Source organism: Leishmania major, chromosome 19 (assembly GCF_000002725.2).
Source record: "Leishmania major strain Friedlin complete genome, chromosome 19".
Taxonomy (NCBI): domain Eukaryota; phylum Euglenozoa; class Kinetoplastea; order Trypanosomatida; family Trypanosomatidae; genus Leishmania; species Leishmania major.
This window is the reverse complement of record NC_007260.2, coordinates 242,710-270,315: the sequence shown is the minus strand read 5'-3', so window position 1 is coordinate 270,315 and position 27,606 is coordinate 242,710. Positions and strand designations below refer to the sequence as shown.

Sequence of the window (27,606 nt, the reverse complement as noted above, 5' to 3'; positions counted from 1 at the left end):
AGGGCAGAAAGAAAGACGCGCGCGCGCACACACACACAGAAAGAGAGAAGTGGCGTGGGTACTGAGGCTGCGGGAACGACGACGGAAGAAGAGTGAAGAACAACAGCAAGGCTTTGGCTAATGGAGACGCAAATCGAAGGCCGACGTAGTGAGAGAGAGAGGAGGGGGGGGAGAGATACGAGGGAGGTAGCATGGTAAGCAGCACAGAACAACAAAAAAGAAAGGAGCCTGTGCTTGGATGTATCGGTGCCGAGAGGCCGAGGAGGTGGGTGTGAGTCGAGCAGACACAGACACACACACACACACAACGTCATTTACACCCCGACCAGCTTTCATGGGCACGTTGCTTCTCAGCTGCGCAGCACAAGGCAAAGGCTAGGGTAGTGGGGTGAAGGAGGCAAGGCACTCTGCGTCCAAGTCGAGCAGAGACAAAGGCAGGGCAGATGGACGCTCACGGCAGTCGGCGTGCAGCCAAGTGCGAGAAAGGGGCAGTGCACATCGAGCCTAAACCATGCCACTCAACCAATACTACCAGTGTTTAGCACCCGTTGAATCCAAGCATTAAGGATGTCCTCTTGGTGTCCTAATTCGTCTTCTGTTTTCGTAATCCGCCACGTGCGCGGTGCATAGCATCTGCAAATGGGGATAGTGTGGGCCTCCATCATCGCGGAGGAGGGAGGGGTGAAAACATCGTCACAAGCATCAATACACACCTCGGAACACATAGAATGAAATGCTGACAGTCATATATGGCACCGCATCCGATTCAAAAAGTGCGTTGGCGACACTCTCATCCCGGGGCAACAGGAGGACAGCAAGTGCCTCCAAGAAGCTCACGTCCTCTGCGAGTGCGCCGTGTGGTGGCACGGTCTCGTCTGTCAGCACACGCCTTCACCCCCCCCCCCGCCTCCACACACACGGCAAGAAAGAGGGACTCACTTGGAGGTATTGCTACCCCCCGCCGCCACCTCCCTCCAAGTGGGCCCACGTTTCCCTCGCCAAGGCAAACAGCCGCCAGCTCATACCAAATAAAGAAGCGAAAGCGAAAGCCAACAACCAAACGAAGATCGCAGCGAGGGGGGGGGGCGGAGAACTCGCAGATCATCACGCACCACAAAAGCCGTCAGTGCAAGCACACACACACAAACACGTACACGTACACACGCATACACATATACACATGTAGGTATGCATATATGTATTTCTATGCAAACATATATATATATATATATATATATATGTCTAGATCTATGTGCGTGTGTGTACATATATGTATGCGTCTATCACGCCAAGACCGTACGTGCGGTGCACTGGTTTGCTTGTCAGCTTCCGTCCTGTAGCCGCCGCGGAGGTCAAGCACACACACACACACACGCTCAAGATGAGAGAACAGGAACGAGTGCTCTTAGCGAAAGTAGAGGTGGAGGCTGGGGCGACAGTGGCCTTACATGTCCATCAAGGAAAAATATTGCTCCAGTTTGCTGCGCACCCCAACGGACCACTCCACACCTAGCCCATTGAGCACCGTCGTCAGCTCGGCGACCACGTCCTTCGGTTCTGTCGGGGCGACGATGTTCGTCACCTCTATCTCGTACGTCTCGCACTGGCGGTCGCCCCATGAGCGGCACTGGGTGAACGGGATACGTGGTGCCTGCGCGTCGGCTGGCAACTTGTAGAGCGTCCTGTCCAAATGGATGATCAACGGCGGAACGGGTGGCAGCTTGCTTTCCGTTCCGTAGCCCCGCTGCTGCTGCTGCTGCTGCTGGGAAAGATAGTAAGAGGTGGAGGTGTAGATGGGCTGGCTCTGCTGTGCGAGAGCCGACGCTGTCCCAGCAGCCCAGCTTCGCTGCAGCGTCGACTGCTGCACTTGAGCAGCCCACCACGGCACTGTCAGGCGCTCCGTCGTGAAGGTGGCGGTGCGGCACAGCTCTCGCACCCCGAACTCCTTCCACACCGTCTTCACCACCGCAAAGTGTTCGGCGTACTCGTGCAGAAACTGCGTGGGGTTGTCGATAAGAGCACGGGCCACCACCTCCGACACATCGACCTTGCTCGACAGCGAATTCTGCTGACCACCGCTGAACACCTGATGGGCCTTGAGAGCGAGAAGGTACTTGTTCGAGTGCAGCCGCTTGCGGAGTCGCAGGAAGCTCTTTCCGCGCCGCAGCGTCTGCTCCGGGCTGTCGAAGAAGAGGTCCTCGTTCGTTTCCTGCAGGTAGCCGTTCGGGTTCGTGTGCCACCACGTGTCGTCGGCCCCGGCTTCCTCGCCTTCCACGGGGTTCACCTCGGTGTTCGAGAGGTGACGCCGGTCCTGCGAGCTCTGCGCAGCAGCGGCGGATGTCGGCAAAAGCAACTGCTGCAGGTTGCGTCGCACCTCCTCGTACCCATTCACGCTTGTTAGTCGAAGCTTAACGTCGCTCGCGTCCCGCTCCGCTTCGCGGGTTGCCGCGAGATACTGCGTGTACCTCGCAAACTTGCTTTCGCTACCCATGTGGAACGAGACCGCAAGCTGGCGGAGGAAGTTGCCCACCTCCGTCGCCACGTCGTCGACGGCGACGCCGCACTTTGGTACCTCAAGCTCGTAAATGGTAAGCCCTGGAAGAAGGTAACTCGCATCGACCCGCACTCGCAGTCCCTCTCTGAACTCCCGCTCACTCTCCGTGAGCTCGAGCGCCGTGACGAGGCCCTGCTGCAGGGCAATCAGTGGGGCGTACGAAAACACCTTCCGCAGTGTCATGAATCCAGCAACGGCCTCTAGCTGCGGCACCACCGCAACGGCGCTAGCACCACCACCATTTTCCAGCTTTCCGCCCTCCTTGCTTAGAGTCCGCTGCGACGTCGCGAGCTGCTGCTTTGCGTAAGCCGTGTGCGACCCCATTGCTGCAAAGCGAACCTGCGCGAAGTGCGCGTCAGAGCTGTCAGGATCCGCGGCTGATGCACCAGCGTCATTGGATGGCGCGTAAACGCGCGCAATGGCACTCAGCTGGTACAGGATCCGCACAATCGCAGACTCGCCTGAGCCGTCCTCGCTGCACGGACGCTGCTGTGCGTATGCCGACAAGACGGCAAAGATATTGCTCGCACCGCCGTCCGTTGCCGTCGAGGCAGGGACAGCGCCAGTGGTGAAGAGGGAGTCGGGGACAAGGCGCACGAGTGCCTCCACCACGGCCGCCGGCACCTGCGCGTCCTCGACCACAAAACTCATTTGGTGGCCGTGCTCCACCATGTTTTTCTGCTTCAGGATGAGCTTCCCGGCAGTGCCAGGGATAAAGATGGGGAGCGGGAGTCCGTGATCAGATCTGCCGCCGCCTCCGGTTTTCGGTATCGCTGCCGCGGTATGCACACAGCTGGAGGTGCTACTACCAGCCGCAACGCCGATACCCGGCGGGGCCTCCCCGCGGCATGCACGCAACAGCGCCTCGTACTCCGCCTCTGGGTCGTAGTTGCCGTTGCCGCCTGCACTCGCGCTCGGCGCCGAGGCCGCGGAGCGGGCGTAGACGGACGCCGGATCACACGGCACGCGCAGTCGGAGCACGCTACTCCGCTCCTGCAGCGCGGGATACGGAAAGTCAAAAAAAAAGTCGTAGTAGCACTCATCCTTGAGGTGGTGGTTGGCGAGGGTATTAAGGGTGCGCTGGTAGCTCTCCGCATCTTCCAGCGAGAGCTTCACCTCAATCTGCATAGCCGCTGCTCTTCTTCTTACCGGCGGGTAAGTGCTCAGTCGATAGAAAGGAAGGAAGAGGTACCGCGTGTCAGGCACATGGAGGAGACCGCAGCACGACAACAACCGCCTTGTTCTGTGGCGTAGAAAAATAGGCGTGTATCGCCTCGCAGTGTGAGAGCTTCGGGGGTACGGGAGGGAGGGGGAAGAGCACGCGGGGGTATAGTCTATGCGGTGAGAGAGATCCCTGCGAAGGAGAAACGGGGTCGATGCACACGGAGCGCACGCTGGCTGTGCCGTATGGGTTGGTTGTGGTGGTGCGGGTGGGTGGGGAAGGTTGTCGTCTTGATGCGCCCTCTCACCTTTTGTTTCGAGGTGGCACCCTGATACGTGCACCACGTAGAGCGAAGCAAAGGCAGGGTACAACGGACAAGAGTGCGATGACAATGATTTGATGTCTACATGCACGGGCGCATGCTTTTGAGTGCGATGGTCGGCAGAACAAAGTCATGGGGAGGGAGGGAGACGGAGGGAGCAGAAGGGGGGGGGAGGTACCGCAAGAAGACAGAGAGGAAGAGCGCTGGCGTTCGTGCTCCATGTATACATTCACGCAGACCCATGTGGAGCTCTCGAGGTGCAGGTTACGTGTGGACAGGCATTTCAAAATCAGCCGTCTGCGCGTGCCGGGATAAACTCGTGTCCCACACGTGCCCCTCTCTTTTCCCTGCTCGAGAATTCAAGCACACGGCGGTGCGACCCTCTCGTCTCTTCACCGGTGAGGCACGTGCTTTGGTTTCGCCTCGACACTGTCAAACAAGCGCCACTACGAACCAGGGGAGGGGTTCACCTGAGGCTCAAGCCATCATGACGGCTGCGCACCGAAGCGAAGGCACGACCGTCATGGAGGCGATGAGCAACAACAACAAACCGTCAAATACGGGTAAGCGCTCGCAGAGGGCACGCAGACCCGTCTTTAGCACATCTGGTACCGCACGTAAACACACACACACACACACACACAAGCAGCGCAACGTAAATGGGGAAGGGCACGAGTGACGGACGGGCCCTGACATTCTCTCAATCTCCCACTTCCTTCCCTCGCACGTGGTTCAATCTTTCTCCTCTCGTGCTCCTCGTTGCCGAGGTTCATCCAACTCCTCGGCGCACACGTTTACACACACACATATATATATATGTATCGATACTGAAGCACGCACACGTACCCGCATCGCCAATGTCCATCTCTCCACCCCAATGCCGCCGCTGCTCCTCCGGGAGGATGTAAAGACGGAGAACGAGGATGAGGGTATACGCAGGCACTCGGAGCGAGTGATAGAACAAGGGCAGCTGAGCCACACGCACCATATGGCACGCACGCGACTTGTGGACACCGCATTCCGCGCAGGCGCCTACTCCTTCTCGTGGTGTATGTCCCCGGGCACCTCCACCATGAGCAGCGTGTCATCATCATAGTCAATCTTTACCATTGAGGCGATGCCCATGAAGCAAGCCGCCACCACTACGGCGAAGGAAACGACGCCGATAAGGTACTCCTCGTCCTTGGAGGAAAGACCCACCGTCGGGTGCGGTGCAACGTAGGTCTTGGAGGCAGCGCTCACCACCTGCGCCACGGTAATGGAGAGCACGACAGCGACGAGCGTCCACATCTGCAGGAGTGCCATCGCGCTCATCCGTTCGCCTTGTAGCTATCCTTGCTTCGTGGGTCTCACAACTAGCAGCTGTTCCTTGAAGGCGACGCACTCTTGACAGACCAGTTCGCGCTCGATTCACCGATACCTAGAGACACCACTCCTATTGGCTTGTGCAACTAAGATACGGAAGCAGACTGGAATGGGTCGGGAGGGAAGGAGGGAGAAGGTATATTCGGTTCTCGCGTCTGTGCGACGTTTCCGCAGCGGGTTGCTGTGCGCGTGCGGGCGTTTTGCACGCGAGTTGTGTGGCGGAGCAGCGCGAAAAACAAAAATTGTGGAGAGAAAAGGCGGTATCAGAGTGAGAAAAAAAAAAAGAGAGACGCCACCCAGACACGACCCAAGCGTGCGTGTTGCACGGGGCGGTTAAACAAGCAGACAAGACATGAGCGAAACAACGGGAAAGAAGGAGTAGGCGCAAAGGAGACGTGATAGCCATGCCAATCATGCCGCCAGCATAGAAAGGAAGGGTGAGAGGGAGTGGAGTGGAGGAAAGGGGGAGGGAGGCGCAACAGCGTTGGATAACAGGATGAGGCGCGAGTGAGGGACAACGTAGCGTATCCGTACCCCTTTCTTTGTCGTTGGGAGCGTCACGGTCGTTCGATATTTTTTGTTCGTGAAAGATGTGCCCTTTTCTTTGCGTATACATGTGTCTATATATTCGTATGCACATTGAAGCCTTGTGCAGCGCCACTGAGGCGGAAGAATGTGGAAAGTCATGAAGCGCACCAACGTGCTGGGTCCCTTTTTTTGTATCCCCCCCCCCTCTCAGCGCCACTGCCTGTCGTCGTGTTAGTCGCCGACACAAGAGACATGGCCGCTTAGAAACATGGACATGAGTAGCCAATCCTTCTCCTGTTGAGTTTTTTTTTTCGTGCCCTTCCCAAAAGGGCACCCTGCGGTCCCGCGTAGGCAGACCAGCACGCGCACGCACGCGGAAACAACACTCGCAAAGGTCCAACGTCGACACAGCGCGAGAGGGCAAAGACAAACTGGGAAACCCTTTCCTTTTCTTTGTGGTTCTTCAACATGTGTGCCCCGATCCCACCCACGAACACATGTCCGCAGCACAGACGCAGATGCAGCGACTGCTCACCCGCCTCCGCTGCAACCCCCCCCCCTCCACGGCTGCGTCCGGGTCTTACGAGGGCAAAACCGTCCTGCCGTCGAATCGGGGGGGGGGGGGAAGGTACGTCTAGCGAGCTCTTCGTGGCCTTTGCCCGTTCCTCCCCCGCATGCGTGCTGTGCGATCAGCATCCGACAGGCGGTCCCGGCGGTGGGCAGCGTGCCTTGACCACAGCGGGCCGCGTCCAGGGCCCTTACTCGAAGGCAGAAGCAGCGGCCTCTGCCGTGCGGGTGATAGGCAGATGTCGGCGTGGCTTCTGAGACTGGTGGCCAGCTCCGAAATCCACGCAGTTGGCGTCGGCGCCTCTGGCATTGCCCATTTTGCATGCTCGTGGAGGTTTTCCGTGTGTAAGAATCCGCAGTGACCAGAGACAATCTGAACTGTGAGGTGCACGCGGCGGGCCCACAGTAGCGTCAGCACGTGTGCCCAGATACCTCGCGATATGTCATCTTCCACAGTTTCGGGGCCCGCGTCGACCGCACTGAGGACGGGAGAGCGAGCGCGTAACAACAACGACACTTCTTCGGCGGGTCGTCGATGATGGAGTTGTCTTCGCAGCAGGTCGAGTCCCAGCTCCACTGCTCTTTACACTTAGCGAGGTGGCGACAAGCGAGGGGGCCGCAGCCCCTTGCCGCTGTACCTATGTGTGCATGACGATGATAAAGCATTGCAGTCGCTCCTAATTTTTGATGGTTGTCGGTATTCCGCCATCCGTGCGCAGATGGGTAGGGAAGCTTCGCGAAGCGGGAGCGTTGGCTCATGCGTGCCGCTCGCTATTCCTCGTCCGAAGAGCCCCACTGCAGCCCGCCGGAGAGTGATGCGTTGAAGCACACGCGACCGCGGCGCATGAGGGAGGTGGTGTATGCGCGTGCGGAGCACCGAAGAGGGGAGGGAGGAGGGGGGGGGGCTCGATGCCTAGCTTAGTCGAATGAGAAAAGGTGCGAGAGCGGGGGTAGGGACGAAGAAAGAGGAGAAAGTTGTCGAAGAAGAGAGCGCAGGGGCACAAGAAGAGTGGTTTCGTGAGACGCCGAGTGGAAGAGGAGAAGGGCAGCCGAAGGGCTGGGCGAAAGCCACACGGAAGCGGTGGAGAACACCACCAGAAACCATGGAATGCTACAGGGCTCCATGTCGCTTAGCGGGGCACCGCACAGGTCGATGTCCACGTTCATTCGCACCCATCACGCGCAAACTAAACGAAAAAGGCTAAGAGTTGCTTCGGAAGAGATCGCGGCAGGGGTGTGTAGGGGATACGCACCGACAAACAAAAATAAAGAGACGTGGGCGCATGCGAGTGCGCACCAATGTAAACGGCACTGCTGCCGACGTGGAGGGTCTCTGTGAGAAATAGAGAGGGATGAGGTGCCGATCCACACAGAGGCCATGAAACAAGGAGCGAGAGACGAAATAAGGATCGAGCAGCACAAAAAAAAAACGAAGGGCATGACATGTATCCCACGCGTTGCATGCACCTGCGCCCTTGATGCCCGCATCTGTACATCGTTTCTTTTTTGTTGTTGTTGGTTGTTATCGCCAATCGCTTTCCCAAACTCTCGTCACACTTGCATGCGTCCGCACGCACAGCATCCGCGTACGTGCCACCACGTGTGTGAGGGTGCGTCGCTCACTGCCTATGGCAGCCGAAGGACAATCTGCAACAGCGACAAGCAAAAGAAGTAATCATCGATAAATAAGAGAAAAACAAAGCGAAAAAGAAAGAAACAAGAACGAGGGACATCTGCAGGAAGCGATGATTATCAACGTGAAGACGCGCATGTGATGATGCATCACCAGCAGCGAAAGATGAAGACGGCACGCCCAGGAACGAAGGGAGCACGGACGAATACACGCAAGCACACGTAGAAACAGACAGGGACACACACGCGACAAAAAAAAACAAAAAAAAACTCAAAAAACCAACAATACCAAACAAGGTTGCATACGTCCTTGTCGACGCTGCCTCTCTCTCTCTCTCTCAACATCACCCCACCCGCCCAACAGCAGACGTGCACACGCATACCGAAAACTAACCTAGAGAAGTAACCGCATTTTCCATATGCATACACTACATATATATATATATATGAATACCAATATCCAGATATACACATAGCGTATAGATATAGATGTATACATTGGCTGGAGGTTTCTGCGATTCGCTTGTACAGATACACCGAGTAAAGACGTGAGATGCGGCAGGTACACATGACCATGAGAATGAGCTGCTTTTCAACAAAAAAATTGCTGCTGCTGCTGCTTCCATTGAGAACGCAGATCATGAGAGCAACGAAAGACATCAATAAAGACGCTGGCTATCGTCAAGCAAGAAACACACAGCACCGACAGACACACACCGATACCTGCCACCAAGACAGAAGGTGGAAGGGATTCACAAAACCAGACGACGGCAGAAGAGGAGGAGGACGACACAAACAGCGGACAGTAGCCAAAAGAGATAAGATGGGAGGGACGTCAGCACTGAGGCACGGGGTCGGCGCAAGAGGGAAGAGAGCGTGTATATGCATCTGTGTGTGTGTGTGTGTGTGTGAGAGGGTGGGGTGGGGTGGGGTGTGGGGAGGGGGGTTGAGTGCAGACACATACGAGCCCGCATTCGCGAGGAGACGTTGAAACCAAAACGAAACAGCAAAATAGAGAGAGAAGGCGATTACCACGTCCGCACACGTACACAATACACACCGCGCGAAACCAACGAACCAAAACCAACGCAGCCGAGCGCACCATCCGTAAGACAGAGCGTGCAACAGCAAACAACAAAAGAAGAGGTAAGGAGAGACCGTGAGAGGGAGGAAGAGAACTAGGGCGCAACAGCGGCGCAGACGGAACAAATAAGTACACAAGAGGTAAGGGGGATGGAGCGGAAGAGGACGAAGAAGCAAAACCAACAACAAACAACAAGCGAACAACGAAGAAGAGGACGGCGAAAAGAAAAAGAGCGAGGGAGAAGAGCACAGGGGCACACATACATACCGTAGACACACTATGTACATACACCACCACAGGTGACCCTAGAGACACACGCACACATGCATCCACGGCAGCGCGGAGCAAGAAGCGAAAAGTATATACATCTACAGATAGCGATACAGAGCAGTGGGGCATACGGAAAGGAGGGGGGAGGGGGCTGGAAAAGGATGCGCATGCTCGAATAGCGTGATCCTGTCTGCCAGTTGCATCGGCACCGCCTCCTCATTTTCTCTCGTTCTCGCTGGTGTCTCACGTTCATCGACAGGGCGACACAGATACAGAAGAAAAAGAGGGACGGAGAGAGAGACATCATACGTGTCAGAGCGATGGGACGGGGGAGGGGGGGGGGCCAATGGCACCGTGAACCATCTCCACGTGTGGGCGACCAAAGCACACGCACAAGGAGCGGCAAGGGTGTGGAACGGAGGGCAGGGCAGAGCGCCAGCAGCAGCATTGGTAGCTGATGCAGTGTGGTGTGTCGGCAGTGCCCCTCTTGCTCTCTCCGGAGAAAGAAGCCAGTACCAATCAGGGTGCCTTCCCACCCCCCTCCTCCACCAACCCTGCGCGCAACATCGCCCAGACTCGCATGCAGGGACAGACGCGACCACCTGTTTCGCCTACGCGCCCTGTGAAACCCCTTCGCCGCCGACACGGTTCACCCAGTGCTCTCACGAATGCCGGGTCATCCGCGTGCTTTCTCCGATGGACCCCTCAAGAAGGGCAAGGGGGCTGCGGAAGTGCTTCGCCTACGTGAGAGCGGGTGTCATGCGGGGGTTCTGTGGTGCGAGGTAAGGCGACGGCGGCTCTTGTAGTAGTGGCGGTTGCGAGGATGCACTGTGCACCGGCGTGTTCTGTCCTCCAGTGCAATCTCCGCCGGCGTTTGCCGCGTCCGACACACTGGAGACCGTGTGGGCATGGAAGCGCGGGATGTCCACGTGAAAGCGGAGACCGTGATACTCGCTACTGAGCTGCTGCTGCAGATGGCACTGCCCCTGGCAGCCCGCAGGCGGGTAGCTGCCCTGGCTGAACATGGGTGCGAAGCCGTAGTCAAGGCTGGTCATGTACGCGCTTATCGCTGCGTGGGTGTTGCAGTACACATCGCGTATCTCGTCGCGCAACAGGACACCCTGCTGACACCACGGTCCCGTGCTGCGACGATGTCCTTCACTAAGGTCCGGGTAGCTGGCCTCTTCGCCCATCATGGGGAAGCAGGGCGCCGCAGCTCGCATCACCATCCACCTCCCATACCGCAAGCCCAGCTGCTCCCCGATGGACAGCAGCGGCGATCCAGAGAACCCCGCCGCCCCCTGTGGCGGGGCCAACGGCACCGGAATTCCTGAGGGAGGGACGGTGGGGGGAGCTGCCGCCGCGATGGAGGCGTTGCTGGCCAAAACGCGAGAAATGGCTGCGTCGAGCGTCTGCTGCGCAGACGCCACGGGGATGCTGTGCACGCCGCCGTTGCTCGCTAAAGCCGGACGTGACGCACCATCACCGCTGCTGTGCACAGCGGCAACGTCCGCCGCCAGCTCCTGAGCGAGGCGCAACGCATTGTGCACGTCCTCTAGGTAGTCAGCCAAGAGCGTTTTCCGCTCCGCAGCGGCTGAGACGATCTTGCGGCGGTACAAGTCGAGCGCCTCTCGTAGCGCTGTCTGTTCGCGCTTCATGCATTCGTTCTCCTCGACGAGCTTCGCGCGCAGGCGGCTTACTTTGCGGAACTCATCGTGGAGATACCGATACCGCGCTTCCGCCTGCTCGACGGTTGGCTTCGTCGGTCCCATGCCAGGCGACCTGCTCCGATCCTCATCGGACTCAACGTCAATATTGTCCACCCCGCCCTTACGGGCATCCGAGGTCGCGTGGAGCGGGCGTTTAGATCGCTCGGCGGAGCGCGGCTGCCGTGCCTGGGAGTGCGGCTGCTGCCGAGCGAGTAATGGGGAGTTCATCAGCGGCGACAGAGGTGCCGAGGCGGCGATCACTGACGTGCACCCGCCCACCGTGATCTTCAGGCTCGTCACCCCGGGAACATCGGCACGCACAGGCGCCGCAGCCGGGCAGCTGGATCCCGTCATGCCCACCTGAACGATGGGCGCGCCGGCGCCCATGTTGGAAGGCGGCGGCGGAGCGGCTGCGCCGACGGGCGTATTGATTCCAACTGAGGCTCCTGCCATCGAGGCAGCCATGCGCGGCGACCTGCGTGTTGCATTGACTGTGTTGACGAGACTGCCGCTCAAGGAGGCGTTGGTGCGATTAAGAGATGTGAGACTGCTGCTGTGTGTGACCGACGCACCGGCACCAATACTGCTGCCGAGGTTCACCTCGCCATAGACCGCCGGTGGTCGGTAATCTGCGCTGCCAGGGGCCGCCCCACTCATCGTGGGAGCGGGCATGCTGCTGCTGGTCGCAGCGATGCCGATGCTTGGTGTTACCACAGCGCTGCTGTTTGTGCGGCTGTGCGGCGAGAAGGACACCTGCCCCGTCGCGCTGGCGGTGGTCATGCCGGCAGGAAAGCCACGTTGTACAACGGCACTCATCGTCGGACTACTGCTAGCGCCCGCTAGCCAGTCTCCCTGATGGCCGTTCATGTGAAGTGGCGACGGTCGCGGCAGCGGCTGCTTTTGTTGATCGTATGAAGACGACGTCGTAGAGCGGTGCGCACTGCCACCCAAGCTGCCGCCGTGGTGATGCACGTTGCCAGCGTAGAAGTGTGGTGGCGGCGGCGCTGTGGGCGACGAGGCACCCGCATCCTGCATCGCCTCACCATAAATACCGGACTGGATGTGTGGCATGGGGGGTGGCGACTGCTGCTGCTGAGATGCATGCACACTCTTTCGGTTTCCGCTACCCGCGGAGGGGTGGTGGCTGGCAGTGCTGCTCGACAACGAGTGCACAGGCTCCCTATGACCGACCGTTGTGGTGGAGGATGAGGCAGCGTCACAGGCTAACGGTGCTGCCATAGTCCGAGCGGCACCGGGTACCGCGTCGCCGTCTCCGTGTCCGGCTCCTTGCGTGCCGCCCTTACCCCGAGCCCGAGGGTACATGACTGCGTGTGGGACGAGTGGATAGTGGTGGTGGTGGTCGTGGTCGTGGCTGGGGAGGCTCACGAGAACAGAAACCAGAAACTCAACAGAGAAGAACACACGCACACGCACAGAGACACACACACACACAAAACAAAAGCGGTGCGTCGACTTGTAAAGCAACAAATCAAGCAGAAGGAAGCTCTAACACAGATGCCCAACAGAGAGACGCAGAGGCGTGCTAATCTGTCGATGCAGAGGCGGCAGAGACGCGGACGGAGAAACCTGTGGAGGTACACTTCTCAACCGCAAAAAAACAAACAAACAAAACAACAAAAAAGGAGAGCGGACGAGGGCAAACACGCAATACACACATGCGCACACGCGCTATTAGGGGGAAACAGAAGGAAACCTTCCGGATGGGTAGGCAGTGTCAGTAGTAGTGATGGTGGGTGTGATAACAGTGGCAGTACGCAACGTTCAAGCTACCCATACAGCGAGGCACACAAGCAGACGCGGAGAGACGGGAGGTGTGAACAAGCGCCGGCGAATTCGCACACACGAAAGAATGTAAAACGACGACGGCGCCCACCACAACGAAAGAGACCGAAATGATGAGAAGGCGGATATACATGTATACCAGATCCATAGAGATATGTAAGGGCAAGCGTAGAGGCGCCCCCCGTTGACGGTATTCCCCGCTTGTGTTTTCGGTCTTTTTTTTTCACTGTGTGCGTAAGCGTGTGTGTGTGTGTGAGGATGAAGGGAGGGAGGCGCGAGAGAGCGAGGGAGCGGGGGGGGGGATATCTTCTCCCCTAATTTTCGCGTGTTGCCCCGATCCTTTCGCTGGGCCTCGTGATAGCTGTCGTTCCTGCCTACTGCCACTTGCCGCAAACCACGACCAACAACAACAACAACAACAAAAAACGAGTGTCCCCGTTCAACGGAAAAGGCGAAGTGAAGAGGAAGGAAGTGATGGGGAAAGGGGGGAGGGACGATCAGCACGTGCACGAGAAAACAAACAACAAGACTGCTGGGCCGACCAAGACAACGCACGCGCGGTTCGCCAGCAAAGAAGGGACAGAGATGCCGAACCAATGATAGAAGGAGCGAAGAACGAAGCAGAGAACAGTAAACGCACAGCCACCCACCAACACATAAAGAAAACACTGTCCAAGAGTCAGAAGGGATTATGGTTTGAGGGGAAGGGAGGGAGGGAAGGAGGAGTGGTGGCGTGTGGGGTCGATGAAGCGTAAATACAACAAGGTTCACAACAACAAAACAAAAATGAGAAATAAGTGGGAGGGGGGGGGGCGAGGGGGAGACTTACAAGGATGTTCTGCTTACACAGTCATGTAGAAGTACGCGCACAAGGGAAAGGTTACACGTCCACGTCGCGGAGCCTCTACTTTTTCGTTGCGGTAGTTGCGAGACGGCGGCTGCTTTTCGATCGTTCACTTGGACGCTCTTTACTGTTTTGATCGGCTTGGGAGCCTGAGAAAGCCTCTCAACTACCTGGCGCTGGTGGTGGTGCGTGTGTGTGCGGGGAGGGGGGAGGGAAGGGAGGGCGGTGCGACGCCAAGGTGAGAAAATCTCGTACAGAGATGCGGATGCGTTCGCGCGTGTGGGTCTGTGCCAAGCTCTCGGTAAAGGATATGGCCACACGAAAGAGAACAACAACAAGAAAAACGTATCTGGGAATGAGAGTTAAAGCTGCGCTGGTGCAGAAATCAAGGGAAGAAAGAGTAGTCCCTACTAACGAGCGCTCCGTTCGATTTCTTGGTTTCGTCCTTTGCCGTTCATGTTGTTTTTTTCTCTTCTGTGCGTGCCTCTTCTTGGACAGGCGCGATGTGGGATTTGGTCTTCTCTTGGCCCACTTGCTTGTCGTCTGGCTCAGCACCTCAGGACGCACCGCAACACGCAGCAGCGCAATCTGCTGTTGTGTTGTGCTTGTCCTCCAAAGGGGCGGAAAAACAAAAAAGAGGTGGGGGGGGGGTCGAGAAGACCGCGCCGGTAAAAGCACAGAAAAGGCAGGAAGTCACACACACACAAACAAAAAAAGGGAGCAACAATAACCGAGCACGCCTCTTAGCCTGATGACACTTGGTCGCCGCAGGACGTCGTCCGCCTACTCATGTGAGCCTTGTCTGCCAGAATTCCGGAAGCCCCCACCTTTCCAGTCGCTCACTTGACCCTCTCCAGTGCCCACTGCGGGGGAGAGACGGAGAGGCGAGGCAGGTAAAAAAAAAAAGGGTGTGGTGTGTGTGTGGGGGGGGGAGCGCAAAGAAAAAACAACACGTAAATAATGAACGTCTGTCTGAGTAGCGCGTCTGGTGTGTGTTTGTGTGGGTGTCTGTGTGAGCTTGCAAGGGAAGAGAGGGGAAAGGAGGAAAGTGGTGAGATAGGGGGGACGGAACCAGAGCGTCACGCGCACAGATCACGCACACAATCACACACACACACACACACACAATCTATCAGCGATAAGAAAAAAAAAGAAACGGAGTCGATGATCCTCTGCTGAAAACGGGAACACACACCAAAAAAGAAAGATACAAGAAAGTCAGAAGGGAGAGGGAGAGGGAATGGAAGGGCTGACGTGTGTGGTGGTGATCAAGAGACAGATCAAAGAAAATGCAAGGTGCAAGCACTGGCAAACAGTGACCGATACCCACTGCCCAAAGCGAAGATAATCTTGCCTTGCGACCCCTTTTTTCGTACCCCACCTGTGTCACAGGTGGAGGAGAGGACAGGGGCGAGTGGTGGTGGCGATTGTGGTGACCGAAGAGATCACTTGCTCGCCAACGCACAGAAAGAGAGAGAGACAGTCGCAGACAACCGTCACAAGAGAAAAGGAAGCAACGATCACAGAGCACAACAAAGGATTTCCGAAAGGCGAAGGAGAGGAGGCCGTGATGGCAGCAGTGATGGATGGATGGCGAAGCCGGCAACGTTGCGAACGACAACAAAGGGGGTGCTGGGAATGGTGAGGAGGACAGAAACGAGGAAGCAAAAAAGACACGAAGGACACGTCCAGCAGCGAAAAGAAAGGAGCGGGAGAGTTGGGGGCGCAAAGAAGATGAGGAATACTAAGAGGAGAGAATGCCGATACAACAAGAAAACACATACGCACACACACAGGAGAGTCCAACAGCTGCGGTCGACCACTCCGTCGTCGTTGTATGTCGAGTAGGTTGGGCGATAGAAAGAGGAGGGAAGCGTATGAGGGGAGGATCACGAAAGCGAAAACAACTACAACAGCAGCAGCGAGGCGGAGTAACGCAGCGGGACGAGAGGGGAGGGGGAGGGGGCGGCGGTAGAAGCAGCGGCAGTTACAAGAGACTCACAAACGGCGCGTCGACGACACAGGGAGACAGAGGAGTCAAAGAAATACGAAGAGCTGACAAGAGAATGCGAGCGCGAGTCTAGGCAGTAACAACAACAAAAAACGAGAAAACAAAAAGAACGCTAAGTTTGAGTAAACAACAAGAGCAATTTGTTTGTATATGCTGGTGCGCGTGTGTGTCTGTGCGTGTGTGTGAGGGCGAGAGCAGCAGCGGCAGCAGCAGCAAAAAATGTACGGCGATCGTCACACCAGAAAAGAGGCACCGCGAGGGTAAAAAGATACACGCACACACACGTCTGTCGCGCAGGGCGAAGAAAACAGAAAGACACGTGACAATGCCGGAGCCAGAGTTAGGGAGACGAGAGAAGAGGACGACTCCAAGGAAAGAAAAGGCAGACACGAACAAGGGGGGGAGAGAGAGAGAGAGAGGCAACGAGCTACGGTAAAAGCAAACAATAAACAAAACGATGAACAAGACGTGGAAGCACACGCGCGCACGCACAAGAGAAAGAAGAGGAGGATATCAAGAGAGAGGGGGAGAGAGAGAGAGAAACAGCGTCACGGTACATAGAAAGAGGTGACAAGAGGGAGAGGAGGGGTAGGGAAAACAACGACAAGAGAACGAGTCCAAAACAAGAGCGCGAGAACAAACACACAAGAAGAAGTAACCCACTAGAGCAATCCCGAACAACAACAAAAGAGCAAAAACGGAGAAGAGAGCAGGAAGGAACAACGTAACAGCGCCCGCGAGTGTCCAGGAGCACGTGAGAGGGACAGAGAAGAACGCCGGAAGGAAAGCGAGAGAGAAAGAGTGTGTGTCTGTGCCTGAGAAAACAGAAACGAACCAAGGAAGAGAGAAACCGAACGCAAGCAGCAAAAGACAGCCAACCAGCTCAAAACACAAAGAGAAGGAGAGAGAAGGGGGAACGGCACCAATAAAGCAAAGTAAAGCAACCTCAAAGTGAAAGACGGCGGCTACTTCGAGAGACAGCACCTGACACACACACAAGCACGCACAAGCACGCACACGCGTACGCACGCACGTGCTCTCGCACAGTCACGAGCGCGCTCCTTAACCGGCAATGCCTGTCTTTTGCTTTTCTCGGTATGGAAACCTTGTGTGTCTCTTGCTCTCCTTTCCCTTCTCTTGTATCTGTTCACTGAGAGGTTGAGATAAACAAACACAAAAAGGTGCGGCGAAGAGAAGAAAACAACACAAAAAAGACACGTAGATGTGTACGTGTATGTGTGAAGGAGTGTGCGAGGGGTATGTGTCGATGGTGCGGGATCGATCCAATACCTGTAAAGGGTCACGAGGGACAGGGAAGGAAGCGGAGCGAGAGGGGAGAGGTGCGGGGAGAGAAAAGGGGAAAGGGGGTTTGCCAGAAAAAAAAAGTGCACGGAGAATGAAAACAGAGAGAGAGAGTCGATGGAGACACGAGATGAGATGCGTCCGACAATGTGCCTCTATAAAGTATTTTGTGTGTGTGTGTGTGTGTAAAGGAGTGTAGGACCTGTGGGAGGAGGAAGGAGGTAAGGGTAAAGAGGAGGGGAGGCGAAGAGATGCTGGCACGTCTGTTTGGCTTCACGTTTATATCATGTAGGTCGGACTGATACTCCACACACACACAAAAAAAAAAACAGAAAATTGCAGAGCGCGCAAACCGCCTCACCTAACTGTCGTGTTTGCTTAAATGGTTCCCTTCTGCTTTTTTTTTACGTTTTTCTTTCCGCTTCGTTGGTGGCGTTCTCTTGTCGTGTGCGTGTGTGTGTGTGTGTGGGGGGGGGGTCGTTGTTGTGTTGACAGGTGTGTGGGTGCGTGTGCGTGTGTGGTGGAGCTTGTGCTGAGGCACGTGTGGGTGCGGCAACGGCCGGTCGTGTCTTTGATCGCCTTGTGGGTGTGCACTTTTCTTGTGGTGCACCAGAGCGCCGATGATGAGTGAGACCGTACGTGTGGCAAAACAACAACAACGAGTGAGAGAGAGAGAGAGAAAGAGGGATTGGGCGAGCGAAGAGTACGAGATGGCTATGCGCCAGAGAAGAGAGCGAGCGTACAAGCGACAGAGATCGTGGTAGGGCAGCCCGTCCCTTGTGCTTTTCTTCTTCGTTTGCCGGACAAGGAGGTGGTAGATGTGCGCCGTGCGGGGTTCTGACTTTTCGTATGCTTGCTGTTGTTGTTCCCGTATCTTGCTCGTATCACAGTATCATGAATTCGATTCCGTACGTTCTTCGCACTTTGCTAACGTCGCAGTCGCTGATGGTGTGGTGTGCGACGACGAAGGAGAGATCCCAAGGTGGGTTGGAGGGGGGGTGAGAAGAAACGTTTAGTTATGAAGCCCCCAGAACAGAGACAGAGAGCGTATAGTATATATAGATAGATATATATAACGCAAGCGAAACGGGCCCTGTCTTGTCGATTGCCTCCTGTGCCCGTGCATGTGGTGTGGGCGTGTGTTTCACCGTAGCAGGAAGAAGGGGGCGAAGCAAGGGAGGTGAACAAGAGGGCAACAGGGAGGTGGAAGAAGCGATCGTGGCCAAGAAGGGAGGAGCCGATCGGTTGCAGTGCGTGGTAGGCACCTTCAATACGTGGTTGTCAAGTGGTTGCTCTCCTCTCTTCTATCTCACACCTGATAGCTCAATTGAGAGAGGAGAGAGCATGGGGAGAGGGCTGGGGGGTGGGCACTTTGTGCGAGACAACGAAGACCGGAGAGCGCCAGCATCCAATACGGGAAGAGCAGTCGTGTCGTTTAGCTTGACGTCTTTCAAGCATTACTCTTCATGGGCTCGATGCACTCGTTGGGAAGTGGAGGGGGTTGGCGGTGCCCTACTTTACAAGAACCCCTTCCCCTCCTTGCACACGCACACACACGTGCTCCGCAGCCTCTTTCACTTCCTTCGTCATCACCAACAGCCACGATCTCGGTGCAAGAATGGAAACAGAGCACACAACACAGACAGGTATACATATTCATGTATACACGCGTGTGCGAACAGAGAAGCTGTTAGCAGGTCGCACAGCACAGCACAAGGGGGGGGGGGACGAGAAGGAGACACGGACAACAGAAGCGAGGAAGAGTATGGTACAGTTATGGGGTCGGAGATGGCGTGGGTCAGTGAAGACGCAGACAGACACGCACACACAGACACAGCCACACATAAGCCTCTAACGAAGGAGAAGAAACAACATAAGACCATAGCGCGACGCGAGGCGAGCCCGTGTGGCGCAGAAACGCGACATGACATGGAAACAGGGCAGGAGGCAGAGGCGGAGAGAGATAGAGTGTCACACACGGTCGCGGGCACACGCCAACAGAGGACACACCACCACTAAACGACAACAAAAGTTCAGCGAGTACACAAAGGGTCACAATCACCGAAAGAGAAGACGCGCGTAAAGGGGGACAACGGATAAAAATAGAAACAAGAGTGAAAGAGAGACAGACGTGCCGCAACGTGGCCACAACCTCAGCTCATGAACGTACCCATTTCCAGTACCACCTCGACACACGCATGCGCTTGGGCGTGCGCGTTATCACGTCACAACATGGATGCGGGAGAGAAAAAGCAAGAAGGCAGCGAGGATGGTGCACGACGAAGACACCTTTGCCACAGTCGCTGCCTGGAAACGGGCACACACGGTCGCAGACAAGAGGCGCACTGCAGTGACAACGCGCATCGTACCTTGGTGGGAGGGAGAGGGGAGGGGAAGGGGCGGGGGGGGGGGGCGATCGCGCTGCGCGAGCCCCTCGAGAAAGCAGCGAGGAGAGAATAGAAAGCCGCCGGCGCGGCTTGCCGCTGCTAGGGGTTTTTCTTTTGTTGTTGCGGAGGGATGTCTTGTGTGCAAGCTGCTCAGTGTGGCACCCCACGGTTATCGAGGTCGTCCTTCCTCAGCGGCGATGCTGGGTGTGTCCTCCAGCGTGGCGAGGTCCTCATTCGACGGCGGCGCACTTCCATTGCCCCTCTTTGCGCGGCGTCGTCGTCGCGCTTGTGTTCACGGCTCGGGGGAGGGGGGGGAAGACACGCTCCCGGTCTTGTGCCGTGGACCAGTGAGCACGCGAGGACGCTGAGGAATGATAGTGATCGCGCTGAAGCCGTGACTGTGAAATGATCAGCCTCCGTCGTGCATGTGCAGGGGGATTGCAAGGGCGCGTGGCCAAAACCGCTCGCATCCCCCCTCCTGCACGATGCTGAAAAAACTATATATATATATCATTTTGGCGTTGTACGTCCGTGTTGTCTGCGATGGTGTGTGCACGCGCGCACCAGCAGCCGCTGATACCTCCGGCGAGGAAGCGGCAGTAGTGTGGTTCGTGATGCGCAGCGGCTAGGATCACAACGCCGGCAAATCTGGAGAAAGCATGGTCACGTCGGTTCTGCGCGAGGTAGTGATCACCACGGGGAAGGCGACCGTGCTCTGCAACGACGACGCAGCGCAAGCAAGGGCCAGGGTTGTCGTTGGAGATAGGACGTCGTCAAGGGTGCGCCGCTCCATGTCGACGTTGCGGATCACCGTGCCATGCCTAATGACTGCCGCTGACGCAACATGGCGCACGGTCGGGGTCTTCCACGAGCGGCGCCGTCACCTCCTCAGTACTGTAGAAGGTGACCCATCACCCCCTCACGGCCGCTGCGCACCTACGTAGCCCAGGCTGCCAGTAGCCGGGTCCTCTACTGCCGTTCAGGCACGGCTATGCTCCGTTATTTGTGCTCACTGCGTCCACTCAAGAGCCGGACGATAATTCCACATCAGCGCCCTTCTCGGCCGCTGGCGGCGAACATCGTTGAGACCCCGCGGAGGTGTCGGCTTCTACCAACGTCGCCCCCTCTCCGCCGCGAATCCAGGGATGGCGGAACAGCTCGAACACCGTGCGACGTTCGGCGGGATCCAGGCAGAGGCACGACCGCACAAAGTCGACGGCTTCGCCGCTGATTTCGCGAGAGGTACCTGGCATTACAGGCAGAGGCATGTGCTCCGCTACCGTGTATGCGCGACATGGCTGTTCCATCTCAAAGAGCCGCTCGTAGATGCTCTCGCACGACTCCAGGTCCTCGTCGTCGTCGGTGTCCAGCGACGACGCGGTCGATGTAGCAGCGCTGCAGGGTACAGTCGTTCTGCCGCTGTCGTCGTCAGACGCGTTGTCAGCCTCGCTGTCGTTACTGCGCGTGTCTGTGACGGCGCTCGACGGGACAGTTCGCAGGAGGTTGCTAGACGAGCCCCGCACCCACTGTCCCGCAGCTATCGCGCTCTCCTTCCTGCCTTGTACGACGTCGGACTCATCAGCGTTTATCCCGTCGTCATCATCGACGTCGAGAATGCCACGGTAGGGATTCAGCTGATCCGGCGTCGTCGTCGGTCCGCGCGGTCGCAGCGGTGGCGCGCCTGCTGGGATACTCATTGCCGCGCGCTGCTCTCCACAGATGGAAAGCGAGTGCGGAGCCTGCACCACAGACCCGAACCGCGGCCGCGTCGCGGCTCTGGAGCGGAGCATTTTAACGGCGGGAGCGCGCGATCGGACGCAGGCTGTCGTGGTGTTCATGTGCCGCAAGTCGCCGTCCACGAGTTCGCCAACGTCGCCGTGGCGATACCTGACGGTCGCCTGAGCTTGCTGCGCGATCGCGGTGCCGGCTGCGGTGGCTACGTTGAGGGGGACGGAGCCGAGGACGACGTCCGTGAAAGGCCCCCATTGAGGAAGATGGAGGTGTTGCTCTCCCTGCGGTGGCATGGGTGGCGGGGGTGCTTCGAAAGCCGCCCTCGAGTCGTCGTCATCGCTTAGCGGCTCGGCGAGGTCGTTTGGGGCGCGAGATTCGGATGTGGTCGCGTTCTTAGCCAAGAGCTCTGTCGCGGGACGCGGCAACGCAGCTGAGGCGGTGCTGCGTTCAACAATGGGCTGGGCCGAGTTGTGGTCGCTCCGAGTGGGGGCCTTGCGGTGAGGCTGCGGCGCGGCAGCCAGCTTCGCCGTCGTAGGCGTGCACTTCTCTTGCTCCGATGTGCACTCGTACAGGCTCGTCCCCGTGTTGCTCCAGTGTCGCCGCTTGCAGGGGAGGGCAGTCGCTGGTGCCGGTGCCCCCACACCGTCCTTCTTGGCCGCAATCGCCCGCGGCACATCACTTAGCTCGGCGTTTGGCGTTCCGTCACTGGCGCTGCAACCGTCCTTGCCGCTCGCCGACGCGCCAGCGTTCGAGGACGCCGGCAAAGCGACGCTGCCGAACACGTCACGACGCGGCATACACGCCTCCCGCACTTGCGGCGGCCACGCATAGGCATCGCCGTAGGCGGACTTGTAGAGGCGCAAAAAAGGGTCGGGCTCGGCGAGTATGGCGGAGCGCTGCGACACCGCACTCGACGCACGCCAAGGCAGCTGGCCGAGGAGCATCGTGTACACGGTCACACCTAACGCAAATACATCGGCCTTGAGCAGGTCTACCGGCGCGTGGCCAGCGGACTTCGGCAGATCACTGAGCGGCTGCACTGCAGGGGTGGAGGGCGAAGACGAGCCTATCGGTGGTGTCACCGCCGCGACACCACTGGCACAAGGACCAGCAGCAGCTGTCGCGATCGCCGCCGTACACTCGCGTGCTGCAGCCCCGCACGGCGACAGAGAAAAGGTGCGAAAGGAGGCTCTGCGGGCGACGCCACCGCCACCGCTGCGCTGCGGCAGAGATGTCGATGACGGCCATGGAGAGATGGCACTCGGCGCGCCGCCACCAGAGCTCGTAATCTCGCGCCCCGGGGCGCGTGACGCTGCCGCGTGCGCGCTCGGCTGTAGGGCGGCACCTGAAAACGAGGACGTGAGGCGCTGAGTACACTTAGCGCCTTCCTCTTTCTGCGGAGTCGGCCCGCCGGTGCTTGCCAGCTGAGTTGCACTAGTGGCCGCTGTGGTGGACGCCATAGTTGTGCACGCGTTCTTCGCGGCGCTGGCCAGCGCGGCGTCGCCGAGCATGTGCGCTGCACTCTTGTTACGCGTTGGGCCCAGAGATGAGTCCTCCGGCGTCAAAAATCGCGACACGTTCACCTCGCTCGATAGGAGCAACTCCGGTGCCAAGAAAGCTACGCTGCCTTCGCGACTCAGCTGCATCGGCGCGTCGCCGACTAAAACCGAGACACCAAAGTCGCACAGCTTCACTGTACCGTCCGCCGTGCGCAGCACGTTAGAGGGCTTGATATCGCGGTGCGCAACTCCGAGGTAGTGGACGTACATGAGTGCGTGCAGTAGCCCCTTCACCATTTCGCGCGCGGCAGTCTCAGGGTACGCCGTGGCGGCATCGTCGTCGTCGCCGCGCGGTAGCACTTCACCGTTGTCCCGCATCGACAGCACCTCCCTGGACTCCGCCAGCTCCAGCACAAGGTAGACGTAGCGCATGCTGGGGTCACGAATAACCTCATGGAGCGCGATGATGTTCTTGTGCTGCACCTGCTTCATCATCGCGATCTCTTGATCGATCTTGCACAGGTCGGCCTCGGAGCCGAGCTGGCGACGCTTCAGTCGAACACGATCTAGAACCTTCACCGCGTAGAAATGGCCGTCCGCCAAGTTGTAGCATAGCCGCACTGTGGCGTAGGACCCTTTGCCAAGCTCGTAGTCATACATGACGTACTTCCCGTTCACAATCTCGTACGCCCTTGCGCCGTCTTTCGATACCGCCCGGGCACGCTCCAGCGTGTCCGTCTCGATCACCCCCGTCTCCGAATCCACGCGGGAGTTGCTGCTGACCGCGCTGCCGCCGTCGCGATGATGACAAGCCCGTCGTTGGCGCCGGCGGCGCGCCGAGAGCGGCGGCGGCGGGTGTGGTAAAGCGCTGATGTCCGTCGGGGTGGACGGGATCTCATCCGTGTCGATGGCGCACGTGGGCATCTCCTGCTGACTGGTGCCACCGAGGAGTTGAAAGCTACTGAGTGAGGTCGCGTAGCGTCCACCCATGACGCACCCGGCGCTTCCGCTGCCGGCGACCAGGCAGGGGTGCGGTCCGACCCCGGAGGTGAGAGTCGTGCCCGTAGTACGTGTCTCACGGCTATTGCGACTGCCACCGTCGACACACCAGTCCTCGATCCCGTTTGCGGCGACCCCTCCTCCGCTCCAGGCGTCCTCCGCCCCTTGCGAGACGATCGGCACCTGCTCTGAGGACGGCCTCCGCATTGTGTCGTTGCCCTCCAGCACAGCAAGAGAAGAGGACCGTGCACCGTTTGTCGTCGTCGTCAGCGCCGAGGTGGCGCTGCTGGCGCGAACGGGGTGCTGCGCCCCCTCGTTGCTCTCCCGCGCCAGCAGCATCGTTGAAAAGCTCTGCGGCGTCATCGGCACTTCTAAAGCGGACGCGGCCGACACGTCGCCCTCGTCCATGGAAAGATAGAGGCCACTTTGAAATATGCCCAGGGACGGCGCAGGCGCGCCGCTGCCACCGCCGCCGCGCTGGGAGGTGAGTGAGGAGAACAGGCGCCAGCCAAACGAGCACCCCACCCCTTGGATTTCAGCGCCGCCACCGGCGCTGCCGTTGCTTTCCGCGCGGGTATCATGGGCTGCTGAGGTGCCGCTTGCATCGGGTGCAAAACCGCCGACTTCACCGCTGACAGGGATGCTGATGCTTCTCCCGCTTGGCAGGCGGCTACACCGGTCTCCGGTGACGGGGTTAGCGTCCCCTCTGTGAAGAACCTCAACCGTGGCGGAGGTAGCCGCCGTGCCTGACGCTTCGCTGCCGCAGTCTTCCGCACCGACACCGTCGCGGTCGAACGAGCCTGTGCGGAATGGCGGCAGCGAGCTCGACTCGCTCGGCACCCCGCACGTGCCTGTACCGCTACTGTGGCGATCCTTCAATACAGACGCATTGGTGGACGGAGTGGAAGAGTTGAATGACGGCACTCCGCCAACACCTGCGAGACTGGTGTTGAGCCATATGCTAGGGTGAGGCGGAGCGCGAAATGTGCCAGAAGGCGCACGCATGACAATGCACGACGCAGCGGCGGCGGCGATGCAGTGAGACTCGACGGTGCTGCATCCTTCGTTGACGTTCCTGCGAAAGTGGGTGTCAAATGCAGCGGGCGTCACGTCCGTGGAGTTCGTCATTGACAACGCGGGGCGGACCAGAAGCGGCGCATGAGACGGTGCGTCACAGCGCCCATGCGTCTCGACATGCTGCACACCAAAGGCGGCCAAAAGTGAGGTTCGCAGGCGGGTGTCAGAAGGCAGTCGACTCATGAGGGTCGAAGAGGAGCGTCGCAGCGTCTTTGATGCCTCTCTACGATTGCTTGGTGTTGATGGCGCGCTGGCGCTCGCCTGATGAGAGGTGGAGTTGCTGCTGGCCACTTGCGGTATCACGCCGACGTGCTGCTGCACAGAGGAAACGATAGTGGACAACGACAGCGACGGCGCATCATCCACTCGTGTTCGGGACTCTGTGCAAGTTGCGCGAATGTATGCCGAAGTCACGGCATCGCTGTCCTTGGAGGGATGTGGAAGGTCGCCGGTACTCTCCATCGCTACACTAGCTAGCGTGCACCGCGGTTTCTCGGGCGCGCGAGCGAGAAGTACTTCCTTCATGAGTGGCTTCAGAGGTGGGGTAGTGCTACACCGGCGATGATGAGTCATTCTCCGTGGCACCTCCACGGAAGTGGGCGTTGGAGATGCCGGGTCACCTCCGGCAGGCTGTCCGCGTGGTGAGGTGCTCCGATTGTGCGAAGCACTAGCTGAGGTAGGACCATCGACGCACTCGGCGGTGCAGTCGTGCGCGGCGATCGTGGAGTATGGGGCCAGGTCAGGCGGTCCTGGACCCCAAGGCGGCGCACTAGATGGCAGCATCATTACATGAAACACACAGGGGAGGATATTGAGTGAAGAAGAGAAAAAAAGGGGAGGGGGGGGGGAGGGAACAGGCCTCTCACACCCTCGCACGTGTGCTCCCCCCCTCACCGATTCCGAATGCAAACCGCAAAAAAGGAAGAGAATGACAAGAGGTGATCACGGTGACACACACACACATACATACATACATACAGATACACACACAAAACAAGGAGAGAAGAGGAGCAGACCTGCTCAACAGCCAGAGAAAAAAATGGGGGGGGGGTGGTGAGAGAGAGAGAGAAAGAGCAGGATGGCAAAAACGGGGAAGCCGACAACGGTGCTTCGAAAAGAAAAAAAAAACGACGAGAAAACACCACCACAACACCAGCGGTCCGTGCCAGCGCTGCCAAGGACAAACACTAGAAAGCAAGGTGAGACACAGCCAAGCGAGTGAACACCAACGTGGTTAACGAAAAAAAAAAAATTTGAGAATGCGTAGAGAAAGAATCAAGAAGAGATGCGAAAGTGTTTGTGGCGATGTTACGAAGGCTAAGAGGGGGAGGGGGGAGGCGGTTAGAGCGGTGGAGCAGCCGCACATATGAAGCCGTTGCGCACCAACCGAGACGCACACGCGCGAGCACACACAGACACAGACACAGAGGGAGAGACAGAAAAATGAGGACAATATCAGAAGAGATGTCAACTAGCAATAACCAAGGGCGAAGATGGTGAAAGACCCGAAACAAAAACAAAAAACGAGAATGACAAGGAGGGGGTGGGGAGGGGTAACAGGGAAGAGAAAGGAAGAAGGACGAGAAAGAGAGAGAGAGAAGCCACTGTACACCTTTGCAAGTGAATGATGAGCTACCTCCCCACACACACACACAAATGAAAAAAAAAACGCACAAACAAGTAACACCCGTGCCCTACAGCGAGTGAGAGACGGAGCTGGGGCGTTACTGGAGGGCGTGGTAGATGGTGGTGGTAGTCGTAGCAGTGGTAGTATAATCACTAGAGGCAAGGTTAGAGAACAGAAAAGCAGGCGACAACGGAAAGGAGCAGTGGAAAGGTCAACGGCACACTGTGGGGAAGGGGAGGAGGGGGAGTGGAGAGGGAGGGGGCGATGGAACGCACGGTTGCACGCACGCTCAAAAACTGCACACGGGCTCGTGCGTCACGTGTTCTCGTACGGAAGCGCCCAAAGATAGACACCCACGCCCACATAAACCGCACGCACACACGCGAGCGCTTGGAGAAGAAGGTAGGAGGGAGGGAGGGAGGGGGGGAGGCACAAGAGGAAAAGAGAAAGAGAGAGAAAAGATATACACAACACGCAGACAAAGCAGTACAAACGTGAGGAACGCGTGGGAGAAAACGAGGAGGACAGACTGCAATATAGAAGAAATAATAATAATAACTACAAGACGGAGGTGGAGGTAGAGGTGTTGGTGGGTAGATGGCGGGGGATGGGGGGTGGCAGACACAGGAAGAATCAGCAAGTCTGCATAAGCCCGCCTCCTCACACACACACGCACACCTTCAACCTGGATAACGTCAAACGCACACAGAGAAGGAGATCGAGACCAGCAGCAGCAGCACGACAGAAAGAGCGCCAGGGTAGAGGACAGAAGCAGAGCGAGGAAGAGGAGCTAGACAAGGAAGAAGAGAACAAATGGAACCGAAAAGACGGCCCCAAAAGAAAAAGAGCAACGAGACGGAAGCAAACTACAAAACTGACGAGCAGCAACGAGCAGGGATGTATGTTTCCTTTACCGAGGTTCTGTGTTGCCTTGACCCTTCTCGTTGCTTGCCCTCTTCCTTCCGTGTTGCTTGTTTGTGTTCTTTGTTTTTGCTGGGCTCTTTCCCTCTTGGCCTCGCGTGAGACCGCTCGAGGCCGTGCTGTGTGCGCTGTTGTGGGCCAAGGAGGGGTAGAAAGGAGGTAATGCGTGCGTTTTTTTGGCGTGTGGCGTGGTGTCTGTCGGCGTCACACTG

At 57.8% G+C, this 27,606-nt stretch overlaps 4 protein-coding genes across 4 annotated transcripts; all 4 read right to left on the bottom strand.

Annotated features, from left to right (window-relative positions):
• Positions 1-1,444: 1,444 nt before the first annotated feature.
• LMJF_19_0620 (conserved hypothetical protein) lies at positions 1,445-3,682 on the bottom strand (the record flags this gene model as incomplete). Its single annotated transcript, XM_001682587.1, has 1 exon — positions 1,445-3,682. The coding sequence occupies one exon, from the start codon at positions 3,680-3,682 to the stop codon at positions 1,445-1,447; it is 2,238 nt and encodes a 745-aa protein (XP_001682639.1).
• Positions 3,683-5,070: 1,388 nt separating this feature from the next.
• On the bottom strand, positions 5,071-5,352 carry LMJF_19_0610 (conserved hypothetical protein; the record flags this gene model as incomplete). The annotated part of the gene is made up of 1 exon (XM_001682586.1): positions 5,071-5,352. The coding sequence occupies one exon, from the start codon at positions 5,350-5,352 to the stop codon at positions 5,071-5,073; it is 282 nt and encodes a 93-aa protein (XP_001682638.1).
• Positions 5,353-10,224: 4,872 nt separating this feature from the next.
• LMJF_19_0600 (hypothetical protein) lies at positions 10,225-12,516 on the bottom strand (the record flags this gene model as incomplete). The annotated part of the gene is made up of 1 exon (XM_001682585.1): positions 10,225-12,516. One exon carries the CDS (start codon positions 12,514-12,516, stop codon positions 10,225-10,227), a length of 2,292 nt encoding a protein of 763 aa, XP_001682637.1.
• An 8,046-nt stretch (positions 12,517-20,562) lies between these two features.
• LMJF_19_0590 (putative protein kinase) lies at positions 20,563-24,177 on the bottom strand (the record flags this gene model as incomplete). Its single annotated transcript, XM_001682584.1, has 1 exon — positions 20,563-24,177. The coding sequence occupies one exon, from the start codon at positions 24,175-24,177 to the stop codon at positions 20,563-20,565; it is 3,615 nt and encodes a 1,204-aa protein (XP_001682636.1).
• Positions 24,178-27,606: the final 3,429 nt, after the last annotated feature.